Source organism: Microcaecilia unicolor, chromosome 4, assembly GCF_901765095.1.
Source record: "Microcaecilia unicolor chromosome 4, aMicUni1.1, whole genome shotgun sequence".
NCBI classification, from domain to species: domain Eukaryota; kingdom Metazoa; phylum Chordata; class Amphibia; order Gymnophiona; family Siphonopidae; genus Microcaecilia; species Microcaecilia unicolor.
In genome coordinates, this window is record NC_044034.1 from 334656680 (window position 1) to 334682461 (window position 25782).

General features: G+C 48.8%; 1 protein-coding gene across 1 annotated transcript in view; it reads left to right on the top strand.

Moving 5' to 3' along the window:
- The first annotated feature begins 2425 nt into the window (after nucleotides 1–2425).
- Nucleotides 2426–25782, top strand: part of LOC115469426 (inositol polyphosphate-5-phosphatase A-like) — a 110253-nt gene continuing 86896 nt past the window's right edge. The window contains exon 1 of the mRNA XM_030202055.1: nucleotides 2426–2564. Coding sequence (XP_030057915.1) covers nucleotides 2502–2564 — 63 coding nt within the window. The 5' untranslated portion in view covers nucleotides 2426–2501. The remainder of the gene's footprint in view (nucleotides 2565–25782) is intronic.

The following is a 25782-nucleotide window of genomic DNA, read 5'->3' on the forward strand; positions in this document are numbered from 1 at the left end:
ATCCATGATACAACCTAAACCTGACTCCAACTGAGTGGCTTCCTTAGAGACTAAAAGTCCATCCTCTGCCAACCCTATATGGCGCCACAGAGTCTGCTGATCATGCATGTCTACTACTACTACTTATCATTTCTATAGTGCTACTAGATGTACGCAGCGCTGTTAGAAGAGGTACAACCCTCTACAGAAATGGTGGTCTTCTTGGTCACTATCATGACCAGAGCATCAATCTTGGGCGTCTTCAGCTATTCTTTCTTTTCCAGACTAAAAGGTACAATTTCTCTATCACCCTTCCTACACTCAGCCTGGTTTCTGGAGTATCCCACTCTGCCACAACACGTGTCTTGATAGCCTAATAGAAAGGACTTTGTGGGCATTCGCAAAGCCCTCCAAGATCAAACTCAGCCAAGAACTCCAACTCCTTCAGCAGCTCCTCCATTATACTAAGTGCCTCCAGCGCCTGAATAATCATGGATGATAGTTCCTCCCTCTGGAAAGACTGATCAGCCGTAGAACCTCCCCATCCTATCCAAGACCACAAGAGCAGATGATATACAGACCTCCTTCACAAACAGAAATAGATTTAATTGAAGATATTCAAAATATAGCTATGAAAGGGGAAGTACTACTAAAAAGTGATTTTAATATGCTGGACGTTGATTAGGGCATCCCATTTGCAGGGCTGTCTAGAAATGGGAAGATCCTGAACTTGTTCTAGTTTCCCAGTAGTAGGTATATTGGTGCTCTAGGATCCACTGTAATATTTATATCACTGTCATTTTATAGGTGGAATAGGGCTTATGGTTTGGTAAGTTTGTTATGTACTTTTTGAATGTGTCTGGTCCTATTTGAAAGCAGGCCTTTGGTACCCAGTGAAAGCGAAGGACGGAGTCGAGCCTGGCTACTTGCTGCTTTTACACCTGCCCGCTGCTGTGGGCAAGAAGACTAAGTCATCGTCGTCGTGGAAAGTCACAAACGACTGGGTGGGCCTGGGCCGAGGCCCACCCGTAGCTACGCCCCTGGAGTGAAGGGGGATAGTAGGGATAAATAAGAGAGCACAAGAGGAGAGATGGCTGGGGGAGGGTAAGCATGAGAGGAGCGGGGCATCATCAAGAATGTACTGTGGGACCTGCGTGATGATGACTTAGCCTTCTTGCCCGCAGCGGCGAGCGTAAAGGCAGCAAGCAGCCATGCTCAACTTCGTCCTTCGCTTCCTGCCCTCTCTCTGCGGCATCCCGCCTTCCTCTGATGTCATTTCCTTTTGGGCGGGCGGAACGCTGAGAGGGCAGGAAGCGAAGGACGGAGTTGAGCCTGGCTACTTGCTGCTTTTACACCCGCCCGCTCGCCGCTGCGGGCAAGAAGACTAAGTCACCATCGTCGTCGTGGAAAGTCGCAAACAACTGGGTAGGCCTGGGCTGAGACCCACCCAGGCCCACTCGTAGCTACGCCCTGGGCCCCCTTCCATCCACCATCTGCCCTCCCTCTCTCTGCCCTTTCAATCCACTGTCTGCCCTCTCTGTCCTTTCCAGATCCATTCGCCCCACCTCCCCCCCCCCCAAATGCTGCTGCTGCTGCTTCTTCTTCTCCTCCCGCTTCAAAATATCAGAAGAAAAAGAAATAACCAAATCGCGGGGCCTTACCCACTCATGGCTGCCGACTCTGCTCCAGAACCGGAAGTGACATCAAAGGGGCGGGGTCGGCAGCCACGGGAGCTTACAGACCGTGCAATCTTCCAGCCTTTGCTTACCGCTACCGCTGTTGTCCGTCTGCTGGATGAGAGGCATTAGCGGTGGTGGTGAGTGACAGTTTGATTGGGCTGGAAGAAGGCGCGGGACCGTCCGGCCAGAGAGGCAATAGCGGCTCCAGAAGCTCCTCTGGCTCTCTGATCATCATCCCGCCTATGCGGGACAGGGAGGGTAACAGAGCGAGCCAGTCAGAGCAGAGGGAAAGCTTAAGTTCCGACCATCGAAGAAGGCAGTGTGCTGTGCGCTTACTGGCTGCTGCACACTGACACGGAGAGCCACTGACGGCATCGGCGGTCCGGAACATGACTGAAGGAGCGGACGGACGTCGGACAGCACAGCCACAGTCGGACAGCGGTGCAGGGCAGGGAGCGGGAGGGACTTTATACCCACGTGCCCTTAACCTTTTGCCGCCTATGCTCAGGTTACCCCCCTCCCCTAGTGCCACCCTAAATATTTCTGGAGGGGACGAAGCTGTGCAGTACACTTATACCTCAGACCCCAGGCTGTGCTGGAGGCCTCGCGGAAGAGCAGCCGCTGTATAAATATACACTCGAGATGTAAATCTATTTCTTCAGCCAGCGGCGGGGGGAGGGGCGCGATTTATCTCTTCAGCTTAGCGGGCGGGAACCGGGAAGGCGCGGCCTTAGCTTCCTTGCTGCTGTTTCCTGAACTAGCACCGGGGCAGGTGCTGCTTGCGGTGTGGCAAGTTTCTGCACTCTCTGACTGAGTCGAGGAAGAACAGAAGACCGGGAGCAGATGGGGGGCCGTGGGGTGGAGCTGCTGCTTGTCACTGCCAATGTGGGCTCCGTGTGTGACAAGGTGGGTATCGGGGGAGGGAAGGCCCCCGCCCTGAGGAAGGCCTGTAGTGTCCACAACTCCGGTTCCTGCAGTTGTGAGTCTGCAGTGGGGGAGGGGGACACAAAGCACAAACCAACTTTCCAAACTCTCTGCTCTATTTCCTGGACACGCTTGAACAAGTTTGTGCTATAGTGGTGATGCTCAAGCACTCATACAGTTGACATTTTTGACAGGCTAGCTGTTCGTTTATGTGCTATTAATTTTACTATTATTTTGTGCAACTAGATTTTGTTTGTTTATTATATTTGTTGTGACTCATGGCTTTAGTACTGGGCGTTGTAAGTTAGAACATAAAAATAGCCATAGACTGATGGTCCTTGTAGCTCAGTATCCTTCTTTCAACAGTACTACTACTATAAATCACTTCTATAGCGCTACCACAGTAGCCAAGCCAGTTACTGTTGGCTGTCATGCAAGTGCCAATTATAAATGAAATCATCATTAAGACCCCAGGATACACCCTCCCTATCTCAGACAGCCTGAAAATTCTCAGAGTAACAATCGACCGTAACCTCTCACTAGAGACCCAAGCGAAATCCACCATAAAGAAAATGTTTTTCTTAATGTGGAAACTCAAATGCGTGAAACTATTTTTCCTGAGGGAAATATTTCGTAACCTGATACAATCAATGATACTAAGCCACGCAGACTACTGTAATGGAATCTATGCGGGATGCAAATATCAAATCATAAAAAAACTTCAGACCGCCCAAAACACAGCAGCCAGGCTTATATTTGGAAAAAACACGTTTTGACAGCACCAAACCACTCCAAGAAAAACTGCATTGGCTACCAATCAAAGAACGTATCACCTTCAAAATCTGCATGACTGTTCATAAAATTATTTACGGTGAGGCACCTGGATACATGACAAACCTTATTGACCTGCCAACCAGAAACACCACAAAATCAGCATGATCACTACCCAAGCAACAAAGGACTCAAATACAAATCCACCTATGCAGGCCCGTGCCAACATGGTAAGCGGGGTAAACATGGCAGGGGGGCGCCGCCGCACCATGCTCACCTCGCTTGCCCTCCCGCTCCCATTGTTCAACTGCCCGCCCTCTTCTCCCCCCCCCCCCCAACATCCCTTTTCTTTTTTTCTTTTTAAATTTACCTCCGTGGCGGTCCAGCAGCGCAGCGTCAGTGAAGGAGGCGGCGCTCCCAACGTCTCTAGCCTTCCCTTCGCTGTGTTCCGCCTTCTTCTGACGTCAAGGAAATGATGTCAGAAGAAGGCGGAACACAGCGAAGGGAAGGCTGGAGACGTCGGGAGCGCCGCCTCCTTCACCGACGCTGCGCTGCTGGACCGCCACGGAGGTAAATTTAAAAAGAAAAAAAAGAAAAGGGATGTTGGGGGGAGAGAAGAGGGCGGGCAGTTGAACAATGGGAGCGGGAGGGCAGGGGAGAGAAGAGCATGGATGCGAAGGGGGAGGGGAGAAGAAGGCGGGCCAGGCCAACTGGGACATGATGGGAGCGGGAGAACAGAGGAGAGAGGAGCATGGATGCGAGGGGGGGTCATGGAAGGGAGAGAGGGTAATTGCTGGATAGGGATTAATGGAGGGTGACAGAGGAGCATGGATGAGAGGGGCAGGGCTCAGGGAGAGAGGGGAATTGCTGGATAGGGAATTAGGGATGAATGGAGGGGACAGAGGAGCATGGATGGGAGGGCAGGGCTCAGGGAGAGAGGAGAAATTGCTGGACATAGAGGGGAGGGAAGAGAGATGAAGGAAATGAAATGAGGGAAAAGGAAGAGAGGAGAAAAAGTGCACATGGATGAAAAAAATAGGCAGAAGCTGAGGACCAGAAATGAAGAAGAAAGGAGGAAAGGAAAGAAATAAATGGAAAGGAAGCCCTGGAAACGGAGTTAAGAGGACAGATAGCAGCAGAATCAGATACTGGGCCAGCATGATCAGAAAAAGAAAGTCACCAGACAACAAAGGTAGAAAAAAATCATTTTATTTTCATTTTAGTGTTTGGAATATGTCCACTTTGAGAATTTACATCTGCTATTTTATTTTGCAATGTATAGCAATTTGTTTCTAAGAATATTGCTGACAATTCCTGTCAGTGTGGCAAGTGGTGAGCGATCATTTTCACGGGGGGGGGGGGGGGGGGAAGGGCCGCCGCCGCCAACTGATAGTCTGCAGGGGGGCGCCAGAGACCCTAGGCACGGCCCTGCACCTATGCATCCAGCTTTCCCTACTTAAGTGCACAACTATCGAATGCACTGCCAAAAATAGTAAAAACTATGCCAGACCACCTTAAATTCCGGAAAGCACTAAAAACAGACCTGTTCAAAAGAGCATACCCCACCGACCCAACATAAAAATACTTGGACACCTGTGACACGATGTAACCAAAGAACGTAATGGACATTACCTGACTCCTCCTCCCTCCCTAAATTCCCCCCAATTGTACCTACCATACATGTACCTTATCTATCACAATATCACCTTGGATTCATTCACACCATGTATTTGTTCAGACCGGAATCGGCTAACGCCGTTAATGGTAATATGTAAACCACATTGAGCCTGCAAAAAGGTGGGAAAATGTGGGATACAAATGCAACAAATAATAATGTTATATTGTAATGTGGGTTTTTAAAATGTTGTGCCCTGCTACTAGTGTCCTGCTATGTGTCGCTATGTGCGAGGGAGTAATACGTTCAAATAAATAAAAGAGAGAGAAAATCCTGAAGCATACTCCCTAACCCCAAATTCTTAATACAAGAAAAAGTTGCTGTCCCATCTCTGTACAAGAGGAGTTAGACCCTTTAAATCTGTATTGTGGCGAGAGTGGACACTATGCACTTAAGTGTCCAAATAAGTCTGGATCCTCGAACCTAGCTCTGTCCATGGGTGCAGCTCTGGGATCAGCCCTGGGGACTCTTCGCATCCAATTCCTTGTACCAGCAATGCTTGATCTGGATCAAGGAGAAAAGCGTCCAGAATGTCTGATTGTCCACCTTCCCTTTGGTAGTGAACGTGATTGGTTTCCTTGGTACTCTGCTCTTGTCATTTTCTTTCCATTGGTAGTGTGAATGTGAGCTTGCTGTGATCTGACCATGATACCTCTTCCCGTTTGTGATTTTCTAGTTTGTGGTTTTTGTTTGTTGCGAATCTGTACGCAAGAATGTCTAGTAGGTGGTCCTTCGTGTGAGATGAGGTACCTTGTGTTGTTGTGAAATTCCATTGGTTTATGAAGTTCATTAACGATTTGGTGTTGGTGTTTTGTCTTTTCAGATACAGGTTGATGTCTCCTAGTATTATGACATTTGGTTGATTTGTGCAGCTGTTTGATATGAAATCCATGAAATTGTCTTGCGCCTTTAACCAGCTTCCTGGTTGGTGGTAAAACAGTGTGATGCATATTTGATCTGCTAGTGTTGTATCTGTGATTTTGCATGCCTGGGGATATATGTTTAGCGACCAGTTCTACTTTAAAGGAGGATTTATATATTATTGCAACTCCGCCTCCCTTCTTTTTCATTCTGTTAAGGTGTATTGTTTTGTAGCATGGTGGGCTTGGTTCGTTCAGTGTTGGTTTAGCCAGGGTCCGAGGGAACTCAGCTCTAGGCTGGGGGGTGAGACCTGGGCTTCATACTGATATTGTAATGTTTTCAGAGTTTTAAATGAATGAGTCATGCCACCTTGTGGTGCTTTTTTGTATAAAAAGTTTCCGCCATCAGCACTTTGCAGCCAGCTGTGATAGGAGTAACTCTTTCCAGCTCTTTCTTGGCCAGGATAGGTATCAGGTAGTGTTTGGACATCCAAGCAGTAATCTTAGATAGGCAAGCTGAGATCTGGGCCTGAATGCTGGGCAAGAGGTCAGTTGCAGAGAGAAATCTGGGATCAGTATAAAGATGGTACTGGAAACCATGGGAGGAGATAAGATTACGAAGGGCAGACCTAGGTGTTGTTGTAGACAATATGCTGAAATCTGCCCAGTGTGCAGTGGCGGCTAAAAAAGTAAACCGGATGCCAAGAATTATTAGGAAAGGGATTGTAAATAAGACCAAGAATACTATAATGCCTCTGTATTGCTCCATGGTGCAACCTCACCTTGAGTATTGCGATCAGTTTTGGTTACCGTATCTCAAAAAGATATAGCGGAATTAGAAAAGGTTCAAAGAAGAGTGACCAAAATGATAAAGGGGATGGAGTGCCTCTCATTTGAAGAAAGGTTAAAGAGGTTAGGGCTCTTCAGCTTGGAAAAGAGATGTATAAGGGGAGATATGATTGAGGTCTACAAACTTCTGAGTGGTATAGAATGAGTAGAAGTGAATTGATTTTTTTTTTACTCTCTCAAAAAGTACAAAGACTAGGGAACACTCAAAGAAATTACATGGAAATACTTTTAAAACAAATAGGAGGAAATATTTTTTCACTCGGTGAATATTTAAGCTCTAGAAGTTGCTGGAGGATGTGGTAACAGCAGTTAGCATATCTGGGTTTCAGAAAGGTTTGGACAAATTTCTGGAGGAAAAGTCCATAGTCTATTGAGATAGGCATGGGGAAGCCACTGCTTCTCTAGGGTTGGTAGCATGGAATGTTGCTACTATTTGGGTTTCTGCCAGGTACTTGCGACCTGGATTGGCCACTGTTGGAAACAGGATACTGGGTAGGTGTACCATTGGTCTGACCCAGTATGGCTATTTTTATGTTCATTAAAAGTAGAGGTCAGGAAGCTTCAGGAAGCTAGGGGAGTTTGGTGGAGTGGGGATGGGGGCACAGTCCCATTTGACTCAGTGGATTTGCAGAATGTGAGTCTGAAAGGGATGGGAGGCACTGAAAGCCTTCTTGCCTTCAGATTTGTTGAACAACTGCACTAGAAAGCAGGAAAAGTAAAGGGCAGGGGAAAATGTGTTGCCCCAGTTCATATAATAGAGTGGAGGGTGAGCTTATGCCCCAGTTTATCCGAAGCACAAAAAGTAGAGGGTGGATGGAATGCATAGCACCAGTTCATCCCAAACTTGTAGACTGGAAAGGAGCAGAAGAGTGGCCTAGTGGTTAGGGTGGTGGACTTTGGTCCTGGGGAACTGAGTTCGATTCCCACTTCAGCTCCTTGTGACTCTGGGCAAGTCACTTAACCCTCCATTGCCCCATGTAAGCTGCATTGAGCCTGCCATGAGTGGGAAAGTGCGGGATACAAATGTAACAAAAAAAAAAAAAACACTGGCTGAACACCAAGTTGCAATTACTGACCAATGCTGAATGCTGGCAGCATGCAAATTATATGCACGCTGTTAGTGTTGAGCATTGGTTGGTAAAGGGGTCCGTACGTTCCTGGTGCATGCCCACAGGAGCTGTGTGGTAGGCACAGCATTTCTAGTGATGACTGGACTCCTCCCGACCCCCCTAACCTAAAAACATATCCAGTGGTCCAGTGGACCCCCTGACCTAAAATAAAATCCCATGGGGTTCAATGGACCCCTCCTAACCCCTCCCAAAATACCCTGGTGGTCCACTGGCCCACTGACCCGCCCTCCAGTGAACACTGGCCCTGGTGGTCTAGTGAAATCCCTACGCCATCCCCAGACCCCTCCACATACCTTTAGTCAGAGGTAGGAGGAACGCTTTATTCTTCCTGTCTCTGGGCCCACCCTCATCAAAATGGCGGTGCCCAGCCCGTGCCCGTTGCATCCTGGTATGCACTGGTGTTCCTCCTGCCTGTGACTAAAGGTATGTGGAGGGGTTTGAGGGGGTGGGATTTCAGTAGACCACCAGGGCCAGTGTTCACTAAAGGGGATCGGTGGGCCCGCTGGAACACCAGGGTACATTTTTTTTGTGGAGGGTGGGGGTCGGGTTGATGGGCCAGCTGGACCACCAGGCTGCTTTTTTTGGGATGGTCGGGAGGGGACCACTGGGGTTTTGGGGGTTGGGCTCGTGCTTGGGGAAAACTTTGAGGGTAAGGGGCTGCAGCATAACTTTCCTGTCAGTGCCTGAACCCATCAGCGCTCAGGCATTGACAGGAAAGTTAACACTGGACACTACTGCCAACTCAAGAGCTGTTGGTAATTTCTAGTCCTTTTGGGTAGGGATTTTGTATGCACCGTTTCTCTGTGGATTGCACAGAATCGCTAATGAGCTCATTTTAATACTAGCAAGCTCATTAGTATGGGTCTTTCGGTCACTGCGTCCTTGCATGGTAAAGCAGTGACCAAAAGCTTCTGTGCATTACCCGCAAAATAATGCTTCATTTAGACTGGCTAAAACCAGTCTCTAAATGAGACATTGCAAGCCCGGTTTGCTTTGAGCATTGGGTCGTATATCCCCAGCTCATTCAATGCCTAGAGAGTAAAGGGGGAAGACAAAAACTTAGGCTAAGCTCAAACATAATCTCTGAAGCATTAACTGAGGATAGTCCATTGGCTGAACTTGAGACCCTGGAAAATATGGAAGGTTAATTCCTTGGCACCTGCCTCCATTAGGGATACAACATTTTGACCACTGCCAAAACAGAAAGATTAAGCCTTTTGCTAAAACACCCAAACCAAATCACAAATCGAGTCTATGACAGAGAAGAGGCATGAGGTATTTGAGTAAACAGAGTAATAAGGGATGGATATGAGCAATTTATCTGACATAGAATAGAGGAGTAGCTTAATGGTTAGAGCAGTGGGCTGAGAACTAGGAGAAGCCAAGTTCAAATCCCCCATGTACTCCTTGTGAATTTTGGAAAGTCACTTAACCCTCCATTGCCTCTACTGTACACATAGATTGCAAGCCCTTTGGGGACAGAGAAGTACCTACAACATCTGATTGTAATTTGCCTTGAGCCACTTATGAGCTGAATCTAGATAGGACTCTACTAGCAGTGAAACAGGTGGGGAATCAGGAGACGAAAGGCAAATTTTGGTTCCAAACAAGGCAACTTTATTGCTAGCAAGTGAACAGCACCGAGTAGTCTCGGGACACTGTGTGTCATAAATCATCTGACACTTACATTTATACTCCCCTACTGGGCCTGCGCATTTGGCCCCTTACACGTCACAACCGACATGCGCAGTAAACACTTGTAGTTCTTACAGTACAAAATTGTAGTCCCAGTACGTACACACGTCATAACACTGAAATGATACTGGCAAGAAAAACGAAACTTAGCAGCTTATTCTTCACACACACAATGCTCCTTTCTAGCACAGGAGATAAGGTTCGTTCGGCTCAGGAATGCAGGGCGGGGTGTCAGCACCCACCAAGGTCGTCTATTCAGATGGCGTTGCTACATGCAAGCTGGTTTTGTATAGGCCTTGCAAACTACTGTTACAAGCTATATGTCTAATAGCCCTGCATTCTATCTTTACATTAGTAAACAGCAAACTTCTTTCGTTGGTAAACAGTAAAACTGGATAAGGCACAAATGTCCAGTGCAGTGATAAGGTGTGGCCAAACAGCCAAAAGCAGAGGTAGAGTGCATAAGTATAAGTCCATCAGTAGGCACAAAAACATGAGGTTGTCCTGTTGCTCAGTAGTATTCATAGTATTCGAGCAGTATCCGGCGTTCCACTCCTTCATTCCCCCCTTTTGATACTTGAACATCCATCTGGTGGAAAGTATCACCTCCATCCTCCATGAACCCTGAAAAGGAAAGAAAGGACAAGGAGAGTTAGCGAGGGAGGCAACAAGCAAGCCCTAAGCCCTTGCGCAGCCGGTGTTTGCTTCGCCGGGGTTGAGACGGAAGGCCCCTAGTGGAATCCCCCCCCCTTTGTAGCCGGTCTTATGCTGGCACAAGGGTACTGGCTCATTAAGTGACTCAGGAGGTGAAAAGTGCCCATCAGCCACAAGGTGCTTCATCGTCAGCTTCATCAGACTGGGGAATGGGGGAGTACATCTGGAGAGCCATAAGTTGGGCAGCAGCACGGCGATCAGCGATGCTTTCCATGGTGGAGCGGAAGCACCTGAAAACTAAGGGGAGAGACAAAGGTATTAATAAGCAGGACAACAAGAACAGGCCACCCATGACGAGGAGGCCATGCAGGCTCCCGGAGGTTGGTAGCCAGTTGGTTAGGGAGGAAGTCCAATCCCACGCACTGTTCCAGGTCTGGACGGGGACGTGGGCTAATTTGACCATGCGGTCAGTTATTTCTCTGATGACATGACTCTGGTCATCAATCTGTAAGCAGCAATTACTGAGGTTAAACTTGCCACACACCCCGCCCTCCTGGGCTAAGAGGTAGTCAAGAGCCAAGCGATTTTGGTAAACTGCGGTAATGAGCTTAGTGTTCTGTCGAGCTAAGATATTGAGGGCAAGGGCCGAATCGTTGGTAAGGATTTCAAGTACGGCCTGTAGGCGAATAATGCGATTTAGCATGTAGATAGGGGTACGGTACCCGTATGTACCATCTTCAGCCCATGTGGCCGGTCCATAGTAATGAATGATGCGTTCAGGCGGCCACTCGTTGTCTTTCCAGTCTCCAATTTGGACTTTGGGCTTGATGTTTGGGAAAGACCGTTTACGTCTGGCAGGGTTATCAGGCCCCTTGTCCACGTATAGGGGGATACCCAAAGTTTCGCCGACTCGCAGGGGCAGAAGGAAAAAACTAGGTCGGACAGTGCCCAAGAGACAGGTACCGTACCAGCGGGCCGGGAGCTGTTCATAGGCCCTGCGTCCGCAGATATAGTAGTAGCCCGCCGGGGCTACCCACTTGAGGGAGGCGTTTCCTCCGTACGTCCATGTCGTGTTCAGGGTGGGTTCTGTCCAGATAGGCTCCGGGGCGGGCAGGTTGTCTGTTTGCCACCAGGTCGTCCGGCTTCCATTATACTGAAGAACCCCCGTGCAAGCGGAATCTCCCACTGGTACAGAGTAACGCTTCGATGGCGCTCGACTAGCGCAGAGGGTACCTATGATATTTGTTCTCAGGGCCCATTCGTACGGCTTCGGCCGCTGGGGAAAGGTAATGTTGGTGGTGTTGAGTGCATCCCATGTTTGCTGTCGGATCTCTCTTGCTTCCCAGGGCCATTGTTCACCCATGTCGGTGCCTCCACAGACGAAACAGTTGGCAATTCCCAGGGAGAGGGCAATGTTTTCAGCCAAGTTGAGGAACATATTCCGGGCTTCTGGGGAAATGGGGAATTTAGTCTCGGTCTGTTCAGCACGAGCGATTTCATCGAATACGTCTTGGTAGCCGACGACAGTAGTCTGGTAGTGCGTAGGAGGCTTCGTTTCGAGACTCTGATATATGGTAATATATGTCAACGGATCCATTCCTCCGCCGTCAATGCCGAGGCCCCACGTCCCTCTCCATGGCATGTCGTGTCCTCGAATGGGCCAGTCTAGGGACACATAGTTACCAGAACCTCGACGAAACTCGCCCAGGCCGGTGCATCCGGCATATCCTCCTCCCGTATAAGCACATACTCGGTCCCCGCCCGAGGCTCGAGTGTCGCCGGCGCATGGGAGCCAAACCCACGGGGAGCAGCATCTCATGTCTGGACTGAAGGGGCAGACATACTTGTGGTCGTTAACATATGCCTTACGCCAACTCTGGCTGCCACACTTGCGAGACCAAGGGTGTTTGTCCATGGCGGCACAGACGTCAAAGGTTAGGGTTGCTACAGTTTGGATGCCACCGACAAGGATGCGAGTGGAATTTATGTAATACAGAATGCCATCTCCCTCGACTCCCGGAGGCCCGGCCACATACGCAGGGAGTCCTACGCTGAGGGTGACATTGTAGTATCTCGGCTTGGTAGGGCTATGGCAGATAGTGAGATTTCCTTGGAGGCACCTGTGGAACTGTTGGAGGCCATTTGGAGTGATGAGGGCACAAGTCGGGAGAAGCCGGCAATCGCCTTCCGGGGGCTGCGTCTGGTGAATGAGGGTGGTGACTAGGTGATATCCTCCCTCTATACGATGGCGCACGAGGCGCAAGCATTCAGTGCAATTCAGGCTTAGAGTGGCAGGATAGCTCGGGACTGCACACAGGAGAAGGAAGATGGTCAGCATCATATATGGGGTGGGAGGTATCCGAGCTTTTGCAGCAAGAAGATAATGAGGCCCACGATGAAGGCTGCGATAAACAGAGAGCCAAAAACGCAGTGGGTCCAGAAGCTGAGTTCCTGTTGCTGGGCAGGCATGAATCTGGTGGTTCACGTCTTTCTTAGAGTCAGCCGTAATGGAGCGTCAGGATGTTGGTGCGCAGTCCAACGCTTCAGGGTGCTGCTAGTGGGAGCAGCAGGTTTCAGTCGGGTCCAATGTATCCACACTGGGCTTCCTGCAATTTTAACAGCGGTTGAGGTCGTTAGGAGAACAAGGGAGGGCCCCTTCCATTTGGGCTTTAGGCAGTCAGATTCATCCCACTCTTTTACCCAGACCTCATCTCCTACCCTGAACCGATGTGTGGGACTGGTGAGAACCAAGGGAGCTACTCTTTCAGTGTATTGCTGGATGTCTTGCACTACCTCATGTAATGCTTTCATCTGTTTCACTAAGGAACTCTCGCCCTGTATCTGCAAGGAGTCGGGAAAAGAGGGTAGTGGTGGTGGCCTAGCATACATCATCTCATAAGGAGTAAGGCCGGTAGCCTTGGGGGTACACCTAAGATGCAGCAAGGCCAGTGGGAGCAGGTCGGGCCATTTGGCTTTTGCTTCTTGGCATAGCTTGGCTAGCTGGTTCTTCAGGGATCGGTTAGCCCTCTCCACTACTCCACTGCTTTGGGGTCTCCAGGCACAATGCAACTTCCAATCGAGGCCCAGTCTGGTACTGAGCTGTTGTGTTACTTCGCTGGCGAAGGCGGGACCGTTGTCAGAGTTTATTTGCTTGGGGAGACCGTATCTGGGTAGGATTTGATGCAGCAGTAGGGAGGTGACTTCTTTAGCCATTTCCGTTCTAGTAGGCTGGGCTTCAATCCATCCGGTGTAGGTACACACGGCGACGAGGATAGCTTTGTAGCCTCGTGCCGGGGGCATGTGTGTGAAGTCAATCTGGCATACGTGGAAAGGGCTGGTGCCTCGGAGAACATGTCCTGGCATAGGGCTGGGCCCCGTTCGAGGGTTGTTCCGGGCACAAGTTGCGCATCGGCTGGAAGCGTTCTTGGTCCACAGGGATAGTTTGTTGATGTAGTAGGCCTTCTCAAGTAAGCGCCCCAGAGCGTCCCTGCCCAGGTGGGTGCGGTCGTGGGCCTCCTTGGCCACCGTCCAGGCCAAGGCTTCGGGTATCCATATGCGCCCATCTTGTAGTATCCACCAGCCATTGCGTGACTCCAGCCCCTCTTGTTGGGCCCACTCCGTTTCTTGGGGGGTGTAGATAGGGGTCTCTGTAGGGAGCTGGACGACGAGTACAGGGTCAGAAGGGTGAGAGGAGTGGGGGAGCTGACTTGCCCTTTTTGCAGCATCGTCTGCCCGCTGATTTCCCCGGGCGATAGGGTCCGTTCTCCCGGTGTGGGCCCTACAGTGCATCACAGCCACCTTCTTCGGTTTCCATACTGACTCGAGTAACTGGCAGATCTCAGCGGCATTTGCAAGCCCTTTCCCCTCAGCTGTCAGAAATCCCCTCTCCTTGTACAAGGCTCCATGCACCTGGAGGGTGAGAAAAGCGTATTTGGAATCTGTGTAGATGTTAACAACTTTTCCTTCAGCCCACAGGAGGGCTTTGGTGAGGGCGATCAGCTCCGCTTTCTGGGCTGACGTTCCGGGCGGGAGGGCCATAGCCTCGATCACATGGTCCTCAGACACGACAGCATAGCCAGCTCTTCGAGTTCCTTCTATCACCTGGCTGCTTCCATCGGTAAAAAGGGTGATGCCCCCTTGCCAGGGTTGGTCCTTCAGGTCAGGTCTGCTCGAGTGCACTGTGGCCATTACCTCCTCACAGTCGTGGAATGGTGATTCAGGGGCCGGTAGGAGGGTGGCAGGATTGAGGTTGGCCGTGTCCAGGATCCGCACCTCCGGATTTTCGCACAGGAGGGCTTGGTATTTAACCAATCGGGAGTTGGTCATCCATCTGGGTCCGTGGCTCTCGAGTAGGCCGCGGATGGTGTGGGGTGTGGTCACAAAGAGTGTCTGGCCAAACGTGAGTTTATTGGCCTCGTGTATCAGCAGACAGGCCGCCGCAATGCTTCGGAGGCAGCCCGGCCATCCTCGTGCCACATTGTCCATGCCCTTGGAGAGGTACGCTACAGGGCGTTGCCAGGTGCCGACCAGTTGGGTGAGGACTCCAAGTGCCAATCCCTTCTTTTCGTCGATGAACAAGTGGAACGGCTTAGTCACGTCTGGCAGTCCGAGCGCTGGTGGGGCCACAAGGGCATCCTTAAGGTCCTGAAGGGCTTTCAGTTCGCTTTTCTCCCACCGGAGATCTTGGCCCTCGAGTTCAGGCCCCTTCAGTTTGGCATACAAACTGTGGGTCAGGATAGCAAAATTGATGATCCAAATGCGGCAATATCCAGCGGCTCCGAGGAGTGCCCGTAGTTCCTTCTTATTTGCAGGAGTGGGTTGGTTGCGGATAGCTTGGGTTCGGGGGATACCGAGCCTCCGGGTTCCTTCTCGGAGGCGGAAACCCAGGTATTCGACTTCGATCTCGCATATCTGGGCCTTCTTGCGACTGGCCCGGTACCCCTGGGCTTCCAGGGTTTTCAAGAGGTAAAGGGTAGCTTCTGCACAGTCCGTGTACGTTTCACGGGCCACCAACAGGTCATCCACGTATTGGACGACCGGCCCGTACTCGTCTTGGTACGTTTTCAGGTCCTGGGCAAGCTGGTCACCAAAGAGGGTGGGGGAGTTCTTGAACCCCTGAGGAAGCCGGGTCCATGTATATTGCTGCTTGGTTCCCGTCTGTAAGTCTTCCCACGTGAAGGCAAACAACTTCTGGCTGTCGGCAGCAAGGGGGATGGAGAAGAAGGCGTCCTTCAGATCAATGACACTATACCACTTGGTCTGGGATGGCACTTGGGCTAAGATGGAGTAGGGGTTTGGTACGAGGGCGACTATGTCGGCTACCTGGTTGTTGACTTTCCTCAAGTCCTGGACGGGTCTGTATTCGGATGTTCCTGGCTTCTTAACGGGCAACAATGGGGTATTCCATGCGGATCTGATTGGTTTAAGAACCCCCTGTTGAAGGAGTTTCTGTAGATGGGTGTGCATACTATGCCGGGCTGCATAGGGGACGTGGTATTGTCCTTGGTTGACAACTTGAGCATTCGGTTTGAGCTCAATCCAGATGGGGATAGCGTTAACGGCCAGTCCTCCGGGGTTCACTTCTGCCCATACATTAGGCACTTCATCCATTATGGCTCGCCTCTGCTGGGCAAAAGGGGTATTCTGGTCGTACCGGCAGTCGCCAGGTCCTACAGTTGAGGGATCGTGTAGTCTCCATTCTTCTCTTACTGGACAGATAAGTGTTACTGGCCGATCTTCAAAGCGAGCTTCCACTTCACCCGTGGTCTTGAACTTCAAGGTGGCCTGGAGCTTACAGAGCAGGTCTCGACCAATCAAGGGGACTGGGCATCCAGGGATGTGTATGAACTGATGAGACACCATCGTCCCTCCGATCTGGACTTGGCGCTCCTTGAGGAGGGGGGCCGCAAGGGATTTCCCGGAGGCTCCCACAATTGGTATAGTTTCTTTCGTGGCTGGGGCTATGGCGGTGGTGATAACAGATCGCTGGGCCCCGTGTCTAGTAAGGCCTTCATAGACTCTGTCCCCACCCGAATTTCCACCAGAGGGTCAGTGGGGACTCTGCCCTCCCGGTTTCTTCATGCTGTGCTGTCTCGGGTAGCGTCCACAGCCATCTGCCATTCCCTCCGGTCATCCCGTCCTCTATCTCCTCGGCCCCTTCCCCGGCCTCGTCTGGGGGCCCTTGTACGGTCGCCCGTCTCCTCCTCTCTCTGCCGGTCCCATGGTTCCTCTTCTCTCGGGCTGTCCCGTATCTCCTCTGGACAATCAGCCCACCAGTGTCCTTCTTGTCGACAATTTGCACACTGGTTACGTCCTATGGGGGACCGCGTTCCTCTTGTTCTTCTGCCCCTCCCCTTTGGTCTAGACCTCATCCGTTCTTCCAGCACCGTGGCCAACACATCTGCCTTCTCCCGCATCCGCTTGGTCGATTCCTTTCGGGCCTCCGTCTTCTCTTCCTGGTCGCGATATCCGAATACGCGATCAGCTATAGCTTTCAGTTGGCTGAGGCTCATCCCTTCGAACCCCTCCGTTCTCTGTAGCTTTCTTCGTATATCCGGTGCTGACTGGCTAACAAAACTCATAACCACGGTTGGGAGGTTCTTAGGGTCCTCGGGATTTATCGGGCTGTGCCTTCTGAATGCCTCCATAAGTCGTTCAAGAAAGTCCCCTGGACTCTCGTCCTTTTGTTGGACTACACTGTGGATTTTCCCCATGTTGGTAACCTTCTGCTTCCCTTTCTTTAAGGCGGTCAGATACGCCTGCTGGTATCGGCGGATAAGGGTTTGGCCTTCAGCGGTTCGGTAATCCCACGTAGGGGCAGCGATGGGCGCCTCCGTCTCTATTAGGTTCTGTAAGTTGGCATGGGTCGGGTTCGCATCCCGGACGGCTTGCTCCATATTTTGTTGTAAAAGGCGGCGTTCTTCAGTGGTCAGGATGTGGGCGCTCAACTGCCTAAGGTCTGCCCAAGTCGGATTATAACTGTATATAATGCCTTCCACCAGCTCTACCAACTGCTCGGGTTTCTGGTCGTAGGACGGCCCATGGAATTTCCAGTTATACAAGTCGGCACTTGAGAAGGGAACGTGGCTATAAACTGTTGATTCAATGGGCTGGCCCCCCCCTTCCACCGGGTTAGGGGTATAGGTGGTAGATTGTCGAACTGGAAATAAGTGGGTGGCTCCCCCTTTCCTGCTCGAAGGGAGGGCATTGCGCGGACTCGATTGAGGGAATCGAGTAATGTTCTTCACAACCCGTTTACTCTTCCGTATGGTTGCGGGGCCAGGTGACTCAGGTGAGTCTGGATGGGACATCTCCCCGGCATCCGACTCTGACCCGGAAGCCTCAGCGTTATCCGGGCCCTCCTCCAGGCTCGCGATGTCGGGGTATATCGGGGCATATGGCGGTGGCGCGATGTCATCTTCGTATGCTTCCGCCGTAGCAAGTATCGGGGCTTTTGGAGGCTTCTTTTCGGGCAAACCCTGAACTTTCCCTGGGGTTTTCTTTGGGGGTTTCATTCTAGAAAGTGTGTTGGTCGTACTGGGCGTAGCTCCTGCCTTACCAATGGTAGCAGGGGGCGTGGTCTCAGTGGCTTCAGCGCTAGGGGCGGTAGGCCGTATGGGGGCGGTCCCTGCGGCCTTCGGGACGGCAGCGGTTGCCGAGCTTTGGAGAGCGAAGGCATGGGTCGGCAGGATTTTAAGTTTAGTTTTCCGGCCTTTTCTCTGCTTTACCAACATGAGGGCGGCCTTTTCTACCTTTCGTTGGGCCCAAGCCGGCGGATCCCGGACTACATCCAACCACGCTTCTATGTATGGAATGTCCTCGGGGCAGCCTGGGTTTCCCTCGACTATAACAATATTCATGACCGCCGCCACTTTTTCATACTCGAATGACCCTTCCGGGGGCCATCCAGCAATTCCTAGCCCTGGCCACATAAATTGACATCTCTGTATCATCCCGGCCCTGCTACATTTATCTAGGTCGAACACTTCGCTAAAGTGTTCCGTCATTAAATCTAACGGTGAAGACCCACCCCCGCCCATCCTAACCTGAGTGCCAAAGGACAGGTGACGGACAAAGGGGGAAAGGGGCGGTGGAGGAGTAAGGGGTCTCGTTCCACCAGACACAGAAGGGTCAACACTCGGCCTGACCAGGACGCGGTCGCCCGGCCTGGAACTGCAAGCCCATTCACACACTTTCATACGCCACAAGAAACCCTCCCGTTCGCCGCTCGGTTTCGTCGTCGGAGCCTAGTGAGTTTCGGGACCTAGTCGTATACCAATAGTCCGTATTAGTCACTGGCTAAAAGAGGGTGATCACGCCTCTTCTTCGGTCCTTACTGGGCCGGTCACTACGTAGAGTATACTCGCCTGTCCGCCGGGGTCGCAGGCCGCGCCGTCGTGCGCTTCTCTCTGAAATGGAAAAAGGTGCCTTGTCGGAACCACACAGCCCCCTCTACAGTCAGGCGGAGTGGATCGGCCCTCCTCCGGGAGATGGACGCTGAAATCAGCGGTGGCCACTCACCACCTTCTCAGGTGGGGGTCGATGACCCGATCCGACCGCAGTGGGGGAGGGGAAGAATATAATCCGATTCCCCTTTCTACTTCTGTCCCATCTGGGTCGCCAATGAAACAGGTGGGGAATCAGGAGACGAAAGGCAAATTTTGGTTCCAAACAAGGCAACTTTATTGCTAGCAAGTGAACAGCACCGAGTAGTCTCGGGACACTGTGTGTCATAAATCATCTGACACTTACATTTATACTCCCCTACTGGGCCTGCGCATTTGGCCCCTTACACGTCACAACCGACATGCGCAGTAAACACTTGTAGTTCTTACAGTACAAAATTGTAGTCCCAGTACGTACACACGTCATAACACTGAAATGATACTGGCAAGAAAAACGAAACTTAGCAGCTTATTCTTCACACACACAATGCTCCTTTCTAGCACAGGAGATAAGGTTCGTTCGGCTCAGGAATGCAGGGCGGGGTGTCAGCACCCACCAAGGTCGTCTATTCAGATGGCGTTGCTACATGCAAGCTGGTTTTGTATAGGCCTTGCAAACTACTGTTACAAGCTATATGTCTAATAGCCCTGCATTCTATCTTTACATTAGTAAACAGCAAACTTCTTTCGTTGGTAAACAGTAAAACTGGATAAGGCACAAATGTCCAGTGCAGTGATAAGGTGTGGCCAAACAGCCAAAAGCAGAGGTAGAGTGCATAAGTATAAGTCCATCAGTAGGCACAAAAACATGAGGTTGTCCTGTTGCTCAGTAGTATTCATAGTATTCGAGCAGTATCCGGCGTTCCACTCCTTCAGCAGTAGAGGCTGACCAAATTTTAGTTTTGGTTTCAGTTATGGTGCCAAAACTAGCCCAAAATCCTTTTTCTGCACGGTTTTAGTTTTGGCCAAAAGACTACAGCATGGTTTCTGTTTTGGACAAAACTGAATGTGTGTTTTTGGTGGAAGCCAAAAAATTGTGCTTTGTCCTGTTTGTCTCCCTGGCTCCCTCCCACTCCCCTCTGCCCACCTGTAAATGCCCCTCTCAGGCCTATATTATAGGCCTTGGTGGTCAAGGGGTGTAGTCAGGGCAGGAGTAACTCCTGGCCATGCTGCCTGTGCTCTCAAAATGGCTGCCGTGACCTCTAATGGCAGTTTCACAAGATTGTTGCGAGAGGTCATGGCAGCCATTTTGAGAGTAGAGCTGACATGGGCAAGAGTGACTGAAGACCACTCCTGCTACCCTAACTACACCACTAGACTACCGGGGATTGTGTGATGGGGGTGGGGCTACTCTTTGCATTCTTTTTTTTTTTCTGTGTGTAATGTGATTGCAAGTAATGCAATTATGATCTTACATAGTAGCTCACAGTGCATTTTTTTCTAGCAAAAAAGGTGCCGGTACTCAAATGACAGGCCACCTTTCAGGGGTGGGGTGATCACTGAGAGATCCACCCCACAATAGCCAGGCCCCCTGCAGCCAGTCACAGAATCTATGATAAGGCAGAATTGATGTGTAGAGCCTGAGCTCTTTCATTAAAACTTGGAGACCATGGGTCAATTTTAGTAGATAATGGAAAAGATGCCGGTACTCAGTACCCCCAAGTACCCCCTCAAAAAAAGTCCTGGTAGCACATATGGTAGATAGAGGTGCTCCAATTAAATGCTTTTGATACAAAAGTTTAACAGGAATTTAAGTCTGTAAATTTGTGATAACTCCTTAGGAATTAGCTTCTCTGTGGAGGTATGATATCAGCTGTCACTTCAAATGTGGCACAAAGTCAGGCATTGTAAAAGCATCCTGGCTTTTAATTTGTTTTCATTAGCTGAGGTCCTTGTGTGCAGAGGCTATTTTGCTTGGAGGAAAAATATGGCCTTCCATTATTTAAATTATTATATATATTCCGGCTTGGATGCTATTTGGGTGATTCTAAAGAATTTCTAGGCTCTTTTGGGTATACTGAAGATGTAGCATTTTAATTAAACTTGTGGTGTGTAGAAGCAAGATTCTATGAGAAAGGAACCTACAGTGATTGTTTTCAAGCACAAGTATTGGTCAGCTTATAGTGTTAGTAGGGAAATTATATTACAGTGAAATGAAGTTTATTGAGAAATGTATTGCTCTTCATTGTAATTTTTCAGAGCATATAGTCCTTACATTCATCAACATCAGTGTGCTTTTTTTATTCTGGATTGTGCATCAGGCTGGTATAATGTTCACAGTGTAGACCAGTGTCTGGGCTCCTCTACCCTATGTTAGTAAGAATCTATATCATGGAGGTAGCCTAGTGGTTAGTGCAGCAGACTTTGATCCTGGGGAACCGGGTTCAATTCCCACTGCAGCTCCTTGTGACTCTGGGCAAGTCACTTAACCCTCCATTGCCCCAGGTACAAATAAGTACCTGTATATACTATGTAATCTTTTAAGGGGGTCCTTTACTAAAGATTAGCTCAAGTTATCTGCAGTAGGGGCCTTAGCTATCCTTTAATAAAAGACCCCCTAAATGTAGTTGCAAAAACCACAGAAAGGTGGTATATCAAGTCCCATTCCCCTTAATCAGCTTTATAACTAAATACAAAATGGGGAACATCTCAATGCTACTTTCTCTTCTTGTGCACAGTTTGGGTAAGCATAAAAAGCAGGTTACAAAATCATGATTTTGTTTAACAAGTTCTCACAAAGTTCCTGTCTCAGAGGATGTTTAACTACATCTGCACTGACTTGGAACCTAAACATGGGGTTACCATATAGCTCCAGAAAAAGGAGGATACATTGATCCAGTCTGGGTTTTACTTCCATTGAAAGCAATGGAAGTAAAACCCAGACTGGCTCAATCTGTCCTTTTTCTGGAGCCATATGGTAACCATGTTACATGCCAGACTTGTTGAGAAGTTCTTTAAATGGTTTTCCCAGTGTCAGCCTGTGCTTGCAGTTCCTAGGACTGGAGGGTAATAATCTCTTGTGAGTTTAACAGAAGATTGCTGACTGCAAGCTCTGATAATCCCCAGTGGGCCTCATTGATTCACATTTACACAGTCAAATTTTAGTTTTTAGTTTTGGTTTTCGCTTCAGCCGAAACCATGCGATAACTTTCAGCTGCAGTTTCAGCTTCATTCAAAAGTGTTTGTTTATTTTATTTGTTACATTTGTATCCCACATTTTCCCATCTATTTGTAGACTCAGTGTGGCTTACATAGTACCAGAGAGGTGTTTACAGACTCCAGTGTGAACAAATACAAAGTGATGTAGTGGTAAGATAAAGTTCATGTGGCACAACCACATTAGGGAATCGTACAACGGAAGAGTTGTGTTATGTCCATTACGTACTTTAGTTTTGTTGTGTAGCAGAGATCAGGCACTTAAGTTGGACCGGTAGGGTATGCCTTTTGAAACAGGTTAGTCTTTAGTGTTTTCCGGAAGTTTAGGTGGTTGTACGTTGTTTTCAGGGCTTTTGGTAATGTGTTCCACAGTTGTGTGCTTATGTAGGAAAAACTGGATGCGTAAGTTGATTTGTATTTGAGTCCTTTGCAGCTAGGGTAGTGCAGGTTTAGATATGATCGTGATGTTTCGGATGTATTTCTAGTTGGTAAGTCGATCAAGTCTGTCATGTATCCCGGGGCTTCGCCATAGATAATTTTGTGAACCAGGGTACAGATTTTGAAAGCAATGCGTTCTTTGATTGGGAGCCAGTGTAGTTTTTTGCGGAGGGGTTTTGTGCTTTCAAATCGTGTTTTTCCAAATATGAGCCTAGCTGCCGTGTTTTGAGCGGTCTGAAGTTTCTTTAAGGTTTGTTCTTTGCATCCCGCATAAATTCTGTTGCAGTAGTCTACGTCGCTTAGTACCATTGATTGTATCAGGTTATGAAATATTTCCCTTGGGAAGAATTGTTTCACACTTTTGAGTTTCCACATTGAGTGGAACATTTTTGTTGTTGTGGATTTCACTTGGCTCTCTAGTGTTAAGTTACGGTCCATTGTAACGCCGAGGATTTTCAGGCTGTCTGAGTTAGGGAGGGTGTAGTCTGCGGTGTTGATACTTATGGGGTTGTCCGCACTGTGTTGGGATGAGAGGATGAGACAATGTGTTTTTTCTTTGAGTTTTTGAGTTTTAGTTGAAATGCATTTGCCCATGAGTCCATGATGTTCAAGCTGATCTTGATTTCGTTGGTGATTTCTGTCAGTTTAGTTTTGTAAGGAATGTATATTATGACATCGTCTGCATGGATGAAAGGTTTAAGGCCTTGGTTGGATAAGAACTTGGCTAGTGGGGGTCATCATTAGGTTGAAGAGGATCGGTGATAGCAGTGATCCTTGTGGTACTCTACAGTCTGCTTTCCAAGATGATGATGTGTTTGAGTTTGATTTTACTTGATATGTTCTTGTGGTTAGGAAATCCTTGATCCAACTAAGTATGTTTCCACCAATCCTGAACTTATCTAGTAGTCTTATTCAAAGGAATATATTGTGGTTTACCATGTCGAATGCACTAGACATGTCGAATTGGAGGAAGAGGATGTTTTTTCCTAGTGCTATTTCCTGTCTGAATTTGGCTAGGAGAATGAGTAGAACTGTTTCAGTGCTGTGGAGGGGACGAAATCCTGACTGTGATTTGTGTAATATTGAGAATTTGTTTATATAGTCTGTAAGTTGTTTGGTTACCATGCTTTCCATCAATTTGACTACCAATGGGATGGACGCTACTGGACGGTAGTTAGTGATTTCATTTGATTTTTTTCTTGGTATCTTTCGGTATCGGGGTGAGTAGATTGTTGCCATTTTCCTTAGGGAAGAGACCTTGCTGAAGCATGTAGTTTAGGTGGGATGTGAGGTCAGCTATGAAGCGGTCAGGGGCGGATTTCATTAGGTAGCTGGGACGGGTGTCTAGTTTACAGTGAGTGTTGGAGAACCTGCTGATCGCCTGGGTAACTGTTTCGGCCATAAGGAGGGCGAAGTTTAACCAGGTTCGGTCAGCCGGGTATTCTCCAAAGGTTGGGTACAACTCATTAAGGAAGATTTCAATGTCAGTGTTGTGTTGAGGTAACGTGTTGCGTAGGTTTACAATTTTTTCATTGAAATACTTAGCAAGTTTATCTGCAGATGGGATGTCAGTATTCATTGTAGTGATCAAGTTGGTGTCTAGGAGTTTGTTCACGAGTTGGGATAATTTTTTCGTGTCTTTGTAATCTATCCCTATTTTAGTTTTGTAGTATGATCTTTTAGTCTGTCATTGCGTATTTGTACTTCCTTTGTATTTGTTTCCATGTGTTGAGTGTATGTTCATCTTTTGTTTTTCTCCATGCTCAGTCGAGTTTCCTGGATTGTGTTTTTAGCTTTTTCAGTTCATCGTTGAACCATGGTATCGAGTTATGTTTATGTGAGGTTCTTGTTCGTAGTGGTGCTATTTCATCTAGTGTGCTTTTGAATCTTTTATCCCATTCTATGAGGTAGTAAATGGAGTCTGTTTGTGCTGTCCATTCGTAGTTGCCAGAATGTTTTCATGTCTACTTGACCTCTTGTGCTGTAGGATGTGTGTTCTTGTATTTGGTGTAAACTCTTCTTCTGCCAGTGTAGGGATAGGTTTAGTTTATAGTGATTGGTCCAGGGTGTTTCTGTCCATTTAATAGCTGTTATTATTAAGTTCTGGTCTGTTGAAAGTTTGTGAGAGATGAGAGCGAGTGTGTGCCCTTTGACGTGAGTTGCTTGCATTTGTGGCCATTTGAGATCCCCTAATTGGAGGAATTCCTTACATTCTCGTGTGTTGATAGAGGTTGAGTATTCTAAGTGAAGGTTGATGTCTTCTAATATTAGTATACTAGCCGTTAAGCCCGTTAAAACGGGTGAGATTTCCAGCTACCCTCCTCGCCGCCGCTCCCTCCCCCCTCTGTGCCGGGCCCCCTGCACTGACCTGACAGCGCCTCTTACCTTCATGTGAAAGCGCTGCAGGCAGCAGCAGATTGCTCTGCTGCTGCCTGCAGCGCTTCCACACGGAGGTGAGAGGTGCTGTCAGGTCAGTGCAGGGGGCCCGATACGGAGGGGGCAGGAGCGGCAGCGGGGATGGGGGGGGTGGAGGTAGGTGCGCGCGATGTTCGTTTCCAGGCTCCAGCGGCAGCGTCCGACAGTCCGACTCCGTTTTCCTCTCTGTTCCGCCCTCTGACATCATCATGTCTTGACGCGAGGGCGGGACAGAGAGGGAAGTCTCTACTGCGCATTTGCAGGTGAGTCGGTCGCTTGCCATTTATATGTTTGATTGGAGTTGGTTACACATGTGTTTGAGATGAAGTCCATGAAGTTAGTCTGGCTTTTGTTCCAGTTACCTGGAGGTCTGTAGAACAAGACACAATTCAAATGATCGCGTAGGGTTTTGTTGTGGATTCTGATTGAGGCAATTTCAAGTTGAGGTGTTATGGTCTCGGCAGTGGTTTCTGTGGTGAAGTGGGATCGATAGATTAATGCTATGACTCCGCCTCTCTTTTCCTTTTTGGTCCAGTGTGTGATTTTGTAACCTGCAGGGCATAGGTCTAGGATTATAGGGTCATTTTGGTCATGGATCCAGGTTTCATTGATGAAGAGTAAGTCAAGGTGTTCTGACATGATCCAGTCTGCTAGTATTGCTGTTTTATTTGCAGCGGATCTGGTGTTGATGTAGCCCACTTGGATTGTTTGGAATGGGTCTTCTGTGTTTGGTGTTGTGTGGACTTTTATTAGTTGTCGTTTCTTTGTTAAGGTGGGTTTGTTAGGGCCCTTCTTTCCCTTCTGTTGTGGTTGTCTGCATGTTGGTGTTCTTCCTTTGTTTAAGTTGTTGTCAGTTTGATGAGGTGTGGTGTGTCTAATCAATCTTTGGTGGTTGTGTAATATGGGTATCATGTTGCTTTCTGCAAGTGGGGTGGTTAGTGTTAAGTGGATCAGTGTTAGGATTATTAGGATTAGTTTGAAGGTATTCATTTTGGTATCTGTTTGCTGTGGGCTGCTAGTAAGACCGTGATCTGATGATTGGATGTGTGATAGGGCTTTCTTTTTTTTTTTTTTTTTAATTTGCATTTCAAATTTAAACACAAGCATTTACAT